Here is a 15,077-nt window from a genome sequence, read left to right as displayed (position 1 = left end):
TTTAAAAGGGATTTTTAAACTTAACGTTCCTTAAAATAAGCTGCTAAAAAAGTAAGTGCCTCCAGTNGCCTCAGTGTTTTTAGGAACTGCTTTTTATTTAGAGAATTTTATCTTTAAAAGGGATTTTTAAACTTAACGTTCCTTAAAATAAGCTGCTAAAAAAGTAAGTGCCTCCAGTTTGTACCTGATAATTATATGTCATGTTTAAAACGGTCTGACTTGGTTATTTATTAAAACTGTATGTGGGCCCTAAAGAATGTTGAGTCATGTGATTATTTTGTTAAAGACTTTTGTTAAAGACATAGTTTCTTGGAATGTGATAGTTTGACAGGTGAGGTGATAGAGCGCCCTCCATCCCCCCCACCCCCCCGTTCCTTGACAATTAAAATACATTCATAACCAGGGATATCTTTTGTTCATTTGCTGGTTTGGAATTTCTTGTGCTTTTTAAGTTCAGACGTTACTGCTTTGACATAATTTTAGTTTGCATTGACTTTTTCTTTTTAAGGAATGGGAATGGAAGGCATAGGATTTGGAATAAATAAAATGGGAGGTAAGAGATTTAAAATGAAGTACAAATGTAATCACTTTTAGGTATGGTTTTCTCTCACCTTTCCTCCTCCTTTTCCCTTAAGCCTTGCATGAACTCTCACTTTGGTTTCCAAAAGGTTTGAGTCTAGAAATTAATTTTACCTATCAGTCTTTCTTTCCAGTGGGTATCTTGGCTTTTGGTTCTGGCTTTCTCACTAACTAGCTCTGTGACCTTGGGCAAATCACTCCATCTCTCTGGGCCTCTCTTTGCTTGTCTGTTAAGGGGGTTGGATCAGATTAGCTTTTTGAAGATGGTCAGTTTTAGGCAAGGGCATTAGTATTTTTTCCCCAAAACCCTTATACTTGGTAAGGAAGTTCCTGGCAGAAAATTCCCAAGGTGAAACTTGTGAAAACATCTTTCTTTCCCTGATGAGTGTAAACAGTCTCAATGAAATGGTCCTCAAATCAGAACGTCTCTTGCAGGCATGGAGGGACCTTTTGGTGGCGGTATGGAAAACATGGGTCGATTTGGATCTGGGATGAACATGGGCAGAATAAACGGTAAGACTGATGCTTCCTTCCTGCTTCCACCTGCCCCCTGCTGGCTGTTGGCTCTTGGGTGACCTTGAGGCAGCATACCCATTTTTAATGAATAATTGCCCCTTCCACTTTTCTGTTGAATTAGATGTCTTTGAATTGCCTTAAATGTTATTAAAATCAGAAGTTTGTATTTCAGAAGCCAGACTTCCTAGTTAGGTAAGTGTTAATCCCGTTAGTCACTCAACTGTGTGTCCTGTGTTCTGACTCCCCCCGATAATTACCCAATAAAATAGTGAAGCTTTTTTATTGTCCCCAGCTCTAGCAGGCATCCTGTAGATACCTGTGGTTATGTTTTGCTTACTTTAAAATCGTCTTCAAGTGTAAGGGATTAGTTTTAGTTTCTTTGGAGTTTCTAATTGAATTCCTGTCTTCCCTGGAGCTCTGGCCTGCGTCAGTTCTTGATCATCTGCTCTGATAAAACTCTGAGTTGTGAGCAGAGACACTGATTTAATTTAGCATTTACATAGTGCAAATTTTGGTGTTACTATCATTCAGATCTTACCAGTCTTTCAACCCCTTAATAGAAATATAGTACTATCATAGTAATAGTCTGTTTTTTTATTTAGTCCTTGCAAGAACCACATGATTTGTAGGTACTTTTATCACCATTTCATCAGAAACTGAGGCCCAGGGAGTGACTTGCCTAAGGTCACATGGCTAATAGTAATAATGGGATATATATGGATCCCACCTATCTGGCTCCAGAGCCTGGCGCTTAATCATACTGTGATCCTGCATTTCAGAACTGCCTCCAGCATGGGCGTCAGCCCCTTTTCTGCGTGGCTTGTAGAGTGTGCCTTGAGAAACCTTGCAGACTGTTTCTGAAATCCTTTGGGGGTTGGTTGACTCTTTGACCCTCACCTGTGGGGATGTTGCTTCCCTTGAACACATTAACTTCCCTGGGATGGAAAGTCATTAAAGATTTGCATTTAAATGTTTCTTTGCTGACCTGCAGTATCCTTTAATGTGAAGATAGAATAGAGCAAGTGAGAATTTTCCTAGGATAGAAAGAAAATTCTGATGAATAAACTGCCTTTCTTCATGGGGTTCCTTGTTCTAGACAGTGATAAAAAGATATAGGGAAGCCCTCAGCATTAGGCATGAAGGGACAAAGGTCTGCATTTCCAGTGTACTTTTAGGGAGCCTGTAGCTCATAATGTGTATAGGAATTTAATAAAAAGTGAGAGTTGGAGGAGTCTGGCTTGGTAAAGTGTTTGCTCAAAACAGATGAGTCATTAGGAGATGGGGTTGTTGCTCTGAGGAGTGGAGTGATGTGATTTAGAAGTGGATGGAGAGGGGGTGGGGCTGTGCTGATTGGCGTGGGAAAGTCCTGGCAGGTGGAATGCCGCAGTCACAGTTCTGGGCCTGATGATCAGAGGTTCAAGGTGCTGATTCTCTTGGAGAGCCACAGTGGGAGGATGTGTTCTGACACGGTGTTCTTAGATGCTCTCAGATATAGATCCTCTGAGTCCTCCCTCCTCATCCTCTGCAGTAGACAGCAGGGACTTCTTCCACTTGAGCTGTGTCTGAGCTTTGAGTGCAGTCAACTTTATCAGGGGAAAAGGAGATAAAGATGTTTTGAATTTAATGTTTAGTTGGTGACCATAATGTGTCTACCAGGGTCATAGGTGCTGACATCAGACTGATTAGAAATCAGTCTCAGGGCCAGTCAATCAGCAGTACAGGTCAAGTCCTGATAAAACAGATATTAAAAATTACAAAATAAAAAGTCAAATGCCAAACAATGATAAGATACAATATTTGACAAGGAAAACTCTCTTTTTGGGTGGGACATTGGAATTCACAGAGGGTTCCCTGAACTGTAGAGTCTGTTGACAGTTGGGAAGATGAGTTCTGTTTAATTTTCTTTTTGTTTTTGTTGGGGAAGATGAGTTCTGAGGCCGCCGCTGACATTAATACCTGCGTATGACTTCCTTATCTCGAGGGGGCGGAGTGCTTCTGCCTTCATGCTGTTAAGATAGGGATTAAAGGAGTACAGCAGAGCATCCTCCATTATAGTCCCACTCTGGGGTTTCCCTTCTGCCCACCACATGAAAGCTTGCACAAGCTAGTTTCAGCAGATGGCATGCCACCAACCTGTGCAGTTCAGTTTGGGTCGATTCAAACTATGAATAGCAAGTTCACCATTGCTAAAATCTGTGTTTTCTTTTTCTTTTTCTTTTTTTTTTTAAGATTTTATTTATTTATTTGACAGAGATAGAGACAGCCAGCGAGAGAGGGAACACAAGCAGGGGGAGTGGGAGAGGAAGAAGCAGGCTCATAGCAGAAGAGCCTGATGTGGGGCTCGATCCCGGAACGCCGGGATCACGCCCTGAGCCGAAGGCAGATGCTTAACCGCTGTGCCACCCAGGCGCCCCCCCCCTTTTTTTTAAAGATTTTTATTAGAGAGTGAGCATGAATTGGGGGCAGAGGCAAACAAGGAGAAGCAGACTCCCCGCTCAGCAGGGAGCCTGATGGCAGGGCTTGATCCCAGGACCCCGAGATCATGACCTGAGCCAAAGGCAGATGCTTAATTGACTGAGCCACGTATGCGTCCCTCTGCTGCGTTTTCTAAGTAATTCATGATGGCTAGCCTGCTTCCACCCCTTGGGTAGGCTTGTTCCACGTCATTGAAAGTAAGGGACTTGAGCTTCATATAACCGTTTTTGGTAGTTGTGCGATAAAAGGTGATCATTACCTGATTTCTAAGGAGCAACATTAATTAACTAGGTTTTTCAAGGACCTCTCAGTATGGGAGGGAGACACAGTGTGATACACATCTTAAGTCTTGCTTTAGAGGAAAGAAGTAGCTAATAATGGGATCATCAGAGGTTTTCTCCAGCAGGTGGACAGCTGTGGTAAGGCTTTCTTTCCCCATAGAAGCTAAGACCTTTGTTTTTAAAAGACTATTGCAAAACGTACCGTAAGTCTTGCTGTCAGCATAGAAAAAAGTAATGAAGCTACCAACATCTTTGTATAGACGAAACCACCCTGGTTAGTAGAGAAGTCCCGTTATATGCAGACATGTTTCTGTATTCTGTGTGGATGTGCTTGTGTATAATAGAGCATGGATGTTTGCATTGGGTTTAGGTTCCCGCTTTTGCCTCAGCCCTTAACCAGGCATGTGACCTTGGTCAGGTTATTAAGGCATTTGAGCCTCTTTCTTTGTAAAGGGGCAGTGATGTTGCAGGCTCTTGTGAGGATTCTGTGAACTACTAGCACCCGTAGAGCCTGGGTGGGGCGGGGCACGTGGGAAGTACCCTGAAGGTGGTAGCTGCCGCTGCAGCCTGCCTTTGACTCAGCATGCGCCCACGTGGTTGCTGTAGGAGCAAGTGCTTGGTGTATCTTACTCACTGGGGGGGCTTTAATGAAAGTTGTCAATTAGTCCTTAATGGATTCAAGGTAGGTAGCTTCCAGGGATTCACTTGAGGTGACTTTTTTAAGGAAAAAAGGACGAATGATAGTTTCTCTATAGTAAGAGTGAACATGCTGACTTGGTGGTGGCTGTCGTGTGCCTGTAGTTTGTCATGTCTAAAACACAGTGGTATTCCTGGAAAGGCCTAGGGTAATGTTTTTCTCCACAGAGATGGAGCGTGGCATGGGTGGAGGATTTGAGAGAGACTTTGCCAGAAACAAGATGGGAATGTCTCGAAGCTTTGGCGAGCCCCTTGGCAGAGGAATGGGTAAGAAGGCCCCACATGGGTGGGGCTCACCCCTTGGGGTGCAGGCTCACCCTCAGGTCAGAGGTTCTTTCTTAGGCAGAGTCAGTTGTTTTTCCATAGTCTTTTAAAAAACTGAACATTTTCTAGACCTAGGTAAAAACTTTTGGTCCTTGAATTTTTTATTGGTATCAATAGCACCATTTTTCTTCAGTCTTTTCAGGTGGCTTCTGTGGTTGCATTGGTATAAGGTGTTTGCTTGCTGTGGGAGTTAAAACCGCTGTGTTTACATGGCACTGGCTCTCTGGAGTGGTAGAGATTTCTGAGGCCCTGCTGAGTGGGGTGTGAGTTCCCTTGCCCAGGGCGCTGTGGTGGTCTAGTTAACGGGTGGCATGGTGTGCTTGCTGGTACCTTTAAAAGAGGCCTCACGGAACTGGGGGAGTTTTCTGATGCTGGAAGGCCTGAGTATTGGGCCTAAGTGCTGCAGAGAAACTCTTGTTACATTTTTGGTTAGATTGCGAAGCAGTTTCTTTGCTTCTCGGTGATTGTCTCTCCTGTCCTCTGTTTTGAGTTCAGATGTTTCTGAGAATCCACCAGCCTTATTCTTCATTAGTATGGTCCAAAGAGATTGTCCAGTTGTGGGCTCTTAAGTTTGTTTCTGTCAAAGGCGGTTTGGAGCATGGATCTGTACTCTCCCCCCATCTTCTGCTTCTCATTCTGTGCAGATGTGAGGCTTCTGGGTGACTGCCTCAGAGTGCTCGGCCTCTGTCCTTGGGTTAGGTGTGAAGATTTTAAGTTCTCTTGTGTAAGTTTGTATTAGATATATTCTGGTCCTAGAAAGATTCGTCATCCAGCTCAGTGAGACGATTCTTCAGATTATTTCTAGGACTCCCATCTTTGTGTTGTGTCCTCCATAAAATCAGGAACTATTAGAAGAGTAGAGGGAAAACAGTTGTTCGGTGGAGACTTGTTTCTCTTTTTCCCTACTGGCAGTTAGGTAGCTAGAAAGACTTTCTTGTTTCTTACTAGGCTGGTAGTGAAGATTTACTTTTTTTTTTTCTCTTTCCTTTTGCTGTCTGCTATGACTGATTGTAGCTTTATTCTAGATTATTCCAAAGCTTTAGAATTTTGGGGGTGAGTTCATAATCTGTATGTGATTAGGTCGGCTAAAGTTTCTTATTGTCTATGACTGATTCTGTTTTTGTGTCCTGGAATAGCAGGATATTTTTAAAAATTAAAAAAACTTGTCATTTGGCTGCAAATAGCAATTTGTGGAAACCGAGGGTAAGAACAAGATGGCAAATGACTTTGCTTCCTAGGCACTTCTTCCTGCCTTAGGCCTAAACTTCAACACTCTGCGGTGCCTGTCAACCTTTGTGATGAGCTGGTGGCCTTGCCTTGGTTCGTGGAGAAGGGGTAGATCTGATGAGGTCATTATTTCTCATGGCAACAGGAAATTCCTCTGGTCCCACCCTGAATAGAAATGGCATCTGTAGGCCTTGCTATTTCCTGCTACTTTGCCACCATCTCTCTGATTGAGACTATCTTGTCTCTTTGTCCTGAGACCTCCCAAAGGGACGGGGGCAAGAGCAAAGGGCTTTGTTCTGGAATTCCTGCTGCTACTTGTGATCAGACCCAATTTAGTAAAAAGGTGTCTAAGTTTAAGTTGGGGTTCAGACTAGTTGGCCTGGATGAGTTTTTTGTTTTTGTTTATTCAGTTCTTCTCTCTCCTTTCTGTTTTTCACTTGGAAGTTGAATTGTTTTGGTGCTACTTTTGGTAGTGTCTCACCCCTCCCCATTCAGTGTCCCTTCTCTTCTATCAAGGCGGTAGATCTTTGCCCTTGTTTCTGCAAACCACTGTACTTGGTGGTGCAGGGATGCACATATGTGGTCCTTGACCTTGAAGGAGGTGGCACAGCTGAGGAGACGATGCTTAGTGACTCAGGGCAGCACCGGAGGTCTGCACGTAGAAGTGGCCTAGTGAGGGTGCCAGTGAAGATGTTGGCTCCTAGGCCCTTGGCAGCCAGGTGAGCAACACACAAAGGTGATCATTTTCTCTGTGTTAAGATTTGAAAAAAGCGTGTTTTACCTTTTTTTTTTTTTTTAAAGATTTTTTAATTTCTTTATTCGACAGAGATAGAGAGAGCCAGCGAGAGAGGGAACACAAGCAGGGGGAGTGAGAGAGGAAGAAGCAGGCTCATAGAGGAAGAGCCTGATGTGGGGCTCGGATCCCATAACGCCGGGATCACGCCCTGAGCTGAAGGCAGACGCTTAACCGCTGTGCCACCCAGGCGCCCCGCGTGTTTTACCTTTCTGATAGAAGTGTTCTGCTGAGAGCACTGGATCCGAGCAGGAGTGCAAGACCGTGGTGGAGGAGATGCAGTTTAAGGTGGAGTGGCGGGCTGAGTGTCTGAGAGGGTTCAGTGTAACAGGAGGGTGTACTGGCAGAGAGGGCTGACAGCATCAGGTGCACAGGCTTGGAGGTAAGGGTCTACCCGGGGCAGGAAGAGCAGATTCAAGTTCAGAGTCAGAGCAGGGAGGTCTGTGAATGCCCATGAAAATTTTTCCTTTCTCTTCAAATCAGTGGAGTGCCGATTGTGATGCTTCTGCAAGGAGTATTTTGATTTAAGTGCTGCCGATTTAGGAAAGTGAAGCTACGCTGGGTATGCGGAGCAGTATCGCAGGTGTCATGGAATAAGTGAGCCCTCCTTGCTTTCAGGCTGGAGGTCTGTTGTTTCTTGGTATGCTTTCCCACGTCCTTCCTGTAGCAGGTGGTTGGAGTACCAGAAACACCTGTGGGGGTAGGGTTAATTTCTGTGGTCGCAGTCAGAAAATGAGATGTGCTTTGTGGCTATTTGTCCACATTGCTGAGTAAACTTTGGGACCAGAGAAGGGGGTGGGTACAAGCTTCTTTACACAGTGAAAGGCTGAGAAGAATCTTTTGAAAGCTAGTACTAACCATATAGCATTAGACAAACTTTAAAGAGGTTTGGATGAATCGTTGGCAAACAAGCAACAGTGTTTTCTGTTTTGGACAAAGTGTTGGATGTGTTCTGGATATGTTGGGGTTTTTATTTTCCTGAAGCTTTGTCTGTCACTTAGTCATCATCACACCCAGCTCCTTCCAGGTGGGGCTGGTGGGCTCAGCTTGCTGGAGTCTTTCCATGCACGACTTGTTAATGAGGTCATACTTAAGCACTGCATGCAGTTGCTGCTGGTTTTTAGGGTTTTGGCAGTAAGTATAGCCACAGCTTTAGTTGCTGAAGGATAACTGTGAGGTGTTGATTGGATCTGGTGGGTGAGTGAGGGTTTGGACCAGCTTTAGAAAACTGCTACTGGCCCCATTCTTGCTCTGATTTTCTAAGTTCAGTTCATTGGTGCACGCTGGCTCTTACTTAGCTCTGCTGGGCGCATTCCTGGATGGTCTTGCCAACTGGGCCTCAGACTCTGGAGCTACATGGGATCCTAGTATCATGACCCAACATCAAGGATTCTTAGAGTTTTCTAGTAAAATGATCCTGTCTGTGTGTGTATTTCTTAACCCCTCCCCCCTTTCCTTGTTTTATTTTTAAATTAGTAATATTCTTACTCTGGAATCTGTAATAAACAAATTTCTGTTACCATAGAGAAATTTGGCTAATTTTTTTTTCTTCCTGATTTCCTTAGAAATCCTAAGTAATGCACTGAAGAGAGGAGAGATCATTGCAAAGCAGGGAGGAGGTAGGAAACGCTTAGTTTTGATGTTTTGATTTTTAGAATAGGCTGTTATTACCGGGGATAGTAGAGTGTAGTGGTGGAAAGCATGGGCTCTAAAATAGACTGCCTGGGTGGGAACCAGCTCTGTCTCTTCTTAGCTGTGTGACATTTGGCAAGTTACTGAACCTCTCTATTTTCTGTACTGTAAATGGGGATATAATGGTACCTACCTCATAGGGTTGTTGTGCAGAGTAAATGAGTTAATGCATAGAAAAGAGTACTTGCATAAGTGCTATGTAAGTGTTAGCCATTGTCATTATTATAATATCCATGTAATTTGGGGGCTTTGTTGTTTTAAATACTATAAAATTGTAAAGTCCTGAAAGCAAATACCTGATTATAAACATATACTAGCTGCATCCATAACAAATGCTTACTAAACTGTACACGTGTACTGATAAATATTCAGAAAATTATAAAGAAAGTAAATATCTGCAGTCTCACTGCCCAGTGATGAGTGCTTTATCATTTTGGAGTATATCCGTCCATTAATACACTTTTTTTTATGGGTACTTAAAACTAAACTTCTTTTTTCAGCTTGACACCCCCGCCCCCCCAGTGGCTCTGAGTGTCTTGGCATTTCCTTGGTAACTCCACTTGCTGGTTATTTCTGTGGTGCTCTGATTCTAAACTCCACATGGGCACCGTTTTCCCCTTGTTCTCTGCTGTTTTTGGCACCAGGGGTCAGCCTGATTTCTGATGTTCTTGAGCATGCTACCTGCCCTTTCTAGTTATCTTGCTTTTTTTTTTTTTTTAAATAGTTTCTGAGAAATTTCTGCTCTGAAAGTTTAATATTGTTAAAATTGTGTTTATATTTTGCCACTTGGCGTGCTGTTACTCAGCATGACTAAGGAAATAGTCATGGAGAAGTAGAGTGACGTGAGGTCAGTCCGAGACTCACAGAAACTTCTGAGTTTCCTTTTCCTGAATTTATGTCTTGGACTGGGCTGCTTGGGTCAGTAATGGGCTGGCTGTGGGCTCAGCTGACCTTTTTCAGAGGCAGGTGGCAGTGGTGGTGGTGGTGAAGCTTGAGTGAGAGAGATCCTCATGCTCTGCATGTGGAAAAGTGCTGGGCAGACCCTCCTTTTCCAGGGCTACCAGCCTCACAGGGTCCCTGCATTGCTGACATGCCAGCATGTGTCTAGCTGAACCATGGCATTGAGAACTGATCTTAGCCTCTTCTAGGATCTACTCTGCAGTTCCATTGCTGCCTTTTCTCCAAAGCCAGCAGAGTTATACACAAGTCATTTGGGGGTTTTCCTCACAGAGTAAGGCTTCCTGGAAGTGGCTCTCTGTCCATCTAGACATAGATCTATATTGGTGTTTGTCTTCTTCATCTCCTATTAATTATGTGGCTGTATACTAGCCTCTTTATGCCTGGAGGTGCTAAGGAAATGCAGCCAGACTGGCCATCAGCAGGGCATCTGAGAGGGATAAGCTGGGAGAGGGTAAAGGTTGTGAGTGATCTGAATTGTCACATATAATCCACGTAATCTGTTACACGGACTGACCGATTGAGGGTGGGGTTTCCAAGCTTCCTTCTTTGAGGGCATTTCTCCGTTGAATTTGGTGGGGAGACTTCACAGTTCTCGGGAATTGACAACCATGGCTCACAAAGCTAGTTACAAGTGCTAGCGCTTCTGAAATAACATGGAGAACATTGTTGACACAATTCCTCCAGGGTGGATTTTCTCCTTTTTAAAATTATACTATGGAAATTTCAGCTCTGGCACAGTAAATAGGAAGAATGATGTCCTCACCACCCTGCCTTAACAATTGTTGACATTTGAGAAATGTCTAATGATGAATTGTGGTGGGATTTAATTCCTGAACTGTGGTTAAGTTTGTGAAGTACCCAAGCCTCTGCACCCAGGTCACCCTCCTGGCATAGTGTGCACACAGGTGTACAAGTCCTGATACCTGCCTGTGTTTTGTTTCCCTGTTCCAGGTGGAGGTGGAGGCAGTGTCCCTGGGATCGAGAGGATGGGCCCTGGCATTGACCGCATTGGGGGTGCCGGCATGGAGCGCATGGGCGCAGGCCTGGGCCATGGCATGGATCGTGTGGGCTCCGAGATCGAGCGCATGGGCCTGGTCATGGACCGCATGGGCTCAGTTGAGCGCATGGGCTCTGGCATCGAGCGCATGGGCCCACTGGGCCTCGACCACATGGCCTCCAGCATCGAGCGCATGGGCCAGACCATGGAGCGCATCGGCTCTGGCGTGGAGCGCATGGGTGCCGGTATGGGCTTTGGCCTTGAGCGCATGGCCGCGCCCATCGACCGCGTGGGCCAGACCATTGAGCGCATGGGCTCTGGTGTGGAGCGTATGGGCCCTGCCATCGAGCGCATGGGCCTGAGCATGGAGCGCATGGTGCCCGCAGGCATGGGGGCTGGCCTGGAGCGCATGGGCCCCGTGATGGATCGCATGGCCACCGGCCTGGAGCGCATGGGCGCCAACAACCTGGAGCGCATGGGCCTGGAGCGAATGGGCGCCAACAGTCTCGAGCGCATGGGCCTGGAGCGCATGGGCGCCAACAGCCTGGAGCGCATGGGTCCTGCCATGGGTCCAGCCCTAGGCGCCGGCATTGAGCGCATGGGCCTGGCCATGGGTGGCGGTGGCGGTGCCAGCTTTGACCGCGCCATCGAGATGGAGCGTGGCAACTTTGGAGGAAGCTTCGCAGGTTCCTTTGGCGGAGCTGGAGGCCATGCTCCTGGGGTGGCCAGGAAGGCCTGCCAGATATTTGTGAGAAATGTAAGTGGCTCTGCAGCAGCTTGGTGGTGGTGGTGGTGGTAGGCACAAAGGAAGGAGGGGAGCGGGTTGGGGTCAGAGTTGGTGCCCTCAGGCAGAGGAAGCAGAGTAGCAGCACATAAGGCCACCTTGCTACTGTCCCCAAAGTCTGGTGCTGCTGGGATAAGGAGGGAATGTAAGAGCATAAGGAACTCTGCGACAGGAGCCCCGGGTTGTCAGACTGCTAGGTAGACACCGACGGTGAGCTCAGGAACCCTATCTTCTTGATTCCCTTGGCTTGAAGAGCCGCTGCACCTGGGCAGGACAGAGGGACAAAGGGCTATATCTGCATTATTTTTGTACCAAGTTGACCACCTTCAGTTACTGTTGAATGGCCTGTGGGCCGCTTATTGTAGGCGACTGTCCTCTGCATGATTCTCCCTTAGGCAGTTAACGCCGCAGGGGTGTATGCTTGGTGTGCTGGTTTCGAACCTCATTCCAGACAGGCATGTTTTGTTCTCTGCTGATCATCTCAGTTTGAAGGGTGCCCTGGTTCTTGTGTAACAAGAAGTCCTGAAAGTTCCCCTCGGACAGACTCTGGTGTTTGTGCATTAGGACATTAGGATTTGGTTGTATCATTCATCGGTTTCTCCTTTTCCCTTTAGCTTCCATTTGATTTTACATGGAAGATGCTAAAAGACAAATTCAACGAATGTGGTAAGTGTTTGAGAAAGGCTTTTTAGATGCTTCCATGTGTTGTGGCTTCAGAAGTCTTAGCTTGTTAGTGATGCATTTGAGGGGTGCAGGGAAGCTCCCATCCTGGTCTTCACAGCCACTTGCCATGACTCGAGGACCAGTGGGACTTGCCATTTTTCTGCCTGTGCAAATACTCAAGCCAGTTGTTGAGTTTCCTCTTATGTGTCAGACACTTCTCACCTGTGTTCTCATTTCAACCCCATCCTTCTCCTTTTATGGTTTTTGAAAAGAGGTAATGTCCCCATTTTGCAGATGAGTCAGGCAAAGTCACATTCCCAAGGTCACATGGCTTCTATGTGACAAAGCTGAATAAAAACATATGAGATGAGGTTGCTTTCTACCACCGCACTGTTGGTTCATGCCTCAAAGAGCACTCGCCCAGAAGTTCCCAGGGGTGAACTTACGTGTGAATGAGACTGAGGGGCTCTGGTTGTGGTTTCCTGGCACACCAGGCCACCATTCTGAAAGGCTCACTGTGTGGCTAAAAGGAAGTGAAGTTGGTCCCGGGTAAATCCCTGCCCCTCACTCCCACCACCTCTGTTCTGTTAACCATGTCCAGTGGGAGCCCTGGGCCTAAGCCCGAAGTCTGGGTGGCTTGCTGGGTCAGGGCCGCCTCGGTGTTGCTCATTTCCTGTTTTACTGGTAGCTCAGATTGCACCACTTTGCTGCTTCTCCTGGTTCTTCTCTTGGGGCAGCTGTTGTTGAGCCATCTGTGCCTTCTTGCCCTCTCCCCACTCCTTAGTTTCACGTTGTAGAAGGTATTCTGAAAAGTCAGGTTGAATCAGGCTGCTCCCCTGCCTCAGACGCCTGGAGGTGCCCGTCTGCCAGCAAGAGAAACTCACTAGCCCCTTTGTAACTTAGTTCCTCCTCTTTCGTCTCCCTCCTGTCCCTGAACCCTGAGTTGCAAGTGCCATTCACCAGAAGTGCTTTATTTCACGCTAGTATAGCAAGAGTCTTCCTTCTGGTGACCTTAAGTATTTCAGAACTGTCCCGTGAGAAGTCCCCTAGATGTTGACCTTCCCTTGGGGGTGAGTTAATGGCTTTAGAAACGAGGGCCCCCAGCATAGGCTGCACGGTCAGGTCCTTCTTAGCTCATCCCCTATAGACTTGTTTCATGGTGGTGCTTGACACATACCTGGATGCTTAATCAGTGCTTGAATGAATATGTGAAACGCACTTGTGAGATAAGACACAGCCTATGTGTGGACAGTACAGAAGCGTCCATTCTATTATGATGGCCTCCTAAATGCTTTGGTGTGGGGCCTGGGAGATGAATCCTCTATAAAACTCACCTATAAAGTTGGCCTCAAACAGCCCCCTTTGTAACTTTCTCGAGTGTACGAGTATGCATTTTAAGCTGCCAGGGAGGCTGATCATGGGTCAGATTGTTGTCCTTTTGGCAGAAGAATGGCAACATGGCTGAGGGCCATAGTCGCTGGAGTCCGGCTATTGTGTTCTGAGCATTCGTGTGCCAGGGCCGCTCTCCCTTTTGACTCTGTCCACCAAAATCCAACAGGTGATCTGGACTGAATGGAGCCCAGACTGAGGCTGAGCTCTGGGTTTGCCTGATGAGTTGTGGTCTCTTCTTCCCTCCCTGTGCCCAGGCCACGTGCTGTATGCCGACATCAAGATGGAGAACGGGAAGTCCAAGGGGTGCGGTGTGGTTAAGTTTGAGTCGCCAGAGGTGGCTGAGAGAGCCTGCCGGATGATGAATGGGATGAAGCTGAGTGGCCGAGAGATTGATGTTCGAATCGATAGAAATGCTTAAGCAGTTGCCTTTTTTAAACATCGATACCAGACCTCTGAATTTGTATTTTTTCTTGTTAACCATTTTAATTTGTTGGCTGGATGTATAAAGATGTTTAAAAAATTCAGTTGCTTTTTGGGGTAATTTGAATTACTTTTTTAATGACTGGGGTTCCATTTGACTGTTTGCATTGAGATTGCAATGTGCGCAATTTTTTTTGTAGTTGTGGCATCTTGTTGACATCGAATATGACTTTGATAATAAATACCAGTTCCTGAAAAGATGCTTGCTTTTTTGCGTTATGTGTTGTGGGGCACCTACCTGAGGTTGGGGGAGCTAGAGCCAGTTGTCTTTCTACCCTTGGAGCTGTGACCCCTGGGGGTCTCATCCCTATCCTTTGTGGACCCCGAGGGTAGAGGACGTGGACCCTGGCCACTTCAGGAACACTCTTTATGGAAACTGAGTCCTGAGTGAACTTGAATTCTCCAGCAAAGCACTTGGATGCTAGTGGTCCTGCTGGGAGTCCTGAGAGCCGGTCTCTCTTCCTCCTGTACAATTGCTCTCTGGGCTGTAGACATTGGGTCAGGCTCATTTCCAGTTTGGCTTTTGTCGTAGTCTGCTTCAGCTGCTATAACAAAAATACCATTAACTGGGCACCTTATAAACAACAGACATGTATTCCTCACAGTTCTGGGGAGGCTGGGACATCCAGGATCAAAACAGTGGCAGATTCCATGTCTGGTGAGGGAACCTGATCTTTGTTCATGGATCGTACTTTCTAGCTGTGATCTCACATGGTGGAAGTGGCAGGGGAACTTTCTCGGGCCTCTTTTATAAAGACACTAATCACCACCCAGATGGCATCACATTGGGCGTTAGGCTTTCAACATAGGAATTGCGGTGTGTGCTTGTGGAGGGTGGGGGCATATACTTTCAGTTCATAGCCGCTTTTCTTTGCTGCAGTGACGGATCAAGCAGGGTGCGAGTTTCTGAGCATATTTAGTCCTATAGCGGTTTAGGCTGAAGGTGATATGTGGGCTGTGTCAGAACCGGGTCACCCCTCCCTCTTCTCCCCCATGATGTGATCTCATAAATACGTCCACTTGGGCTAGACAGCTGTTGCGGCCTGTGTGGAGCTGCAGCCACTGCTTCTCATGTTTGCTTGTGGTGTCCTACCTTTGCCACCCTCTCCCTGCCACACTTTTCTCCTGCTGGTGTTTATCGTGGAGGGGTGAGACAATGGAGGGATGGGGTTGACCTTGCAGACCCCCAAGTGTTGGATCATGACTCCGCTGTGTGCC

At 46.4% G+C, this 15,077-nt stretch overlaps 1 protein-coding gene across 11 annotated transcripts in view; it reads left to right on the top strand.

Annotated features, from left to right (window-relative positions):
* Positions 1-14,059, top strand: part of HNRNPM (heterogeneous nuclear ribonucleoprotein M) — a 40,250-nt gene extending 26,191 nt beyond the window's left edge. For 3 of the 11 annotated variants that reach the window (XM_011236216.3, XM_034657655.1, XM_011236214.3), the window contains 7 exons: positions 509-553; positions 1,015-1,092; positions 4,716-4,814; positions 8,457-8,510; positions 10,495-11,297; positions 11,939-11,990; positions 13,634-14,059. In XM_011236216.3, coding sequence (XP_011234518.2) covers positions 509-553; positions 1,015-1,092; positions 4,716-4,814; positions 8,457-8,510; positions 10,495-11,297; positions 11,939-11,990; positions 13,634-13,797 — 1,295 coding nt within the window. In that variant the 3' untranslated portion in view covers positions 13,798-14,059. The other 8 variants (XM_034657661.1, XM_034657657.1, XM_034657658.1 and 5 more) reach the window with 7 other exon arrangements.
* Positions 14,060-15,077: the final 1,018 nt, after the last annotated feature.

Source organism: Ailuropoda melanoleuca, chromosome 4 (assembly GCF_002007445.2).
Source record: "Ailuropoda melanoleuca isolate Jingjing chromosome 4, ASM200744v2, whole genome shotgun sequence".
Classification (NCBI taxonomy): Eukaryota; Metazoa; Chordata; class Mammalia; order Carnivora; family Ursidae; genus Ailuropoda; species Ailuropoda melanoleuca.
This window is presented reverse-complemented; position numbering and strand designations above follow the sequence as displayed.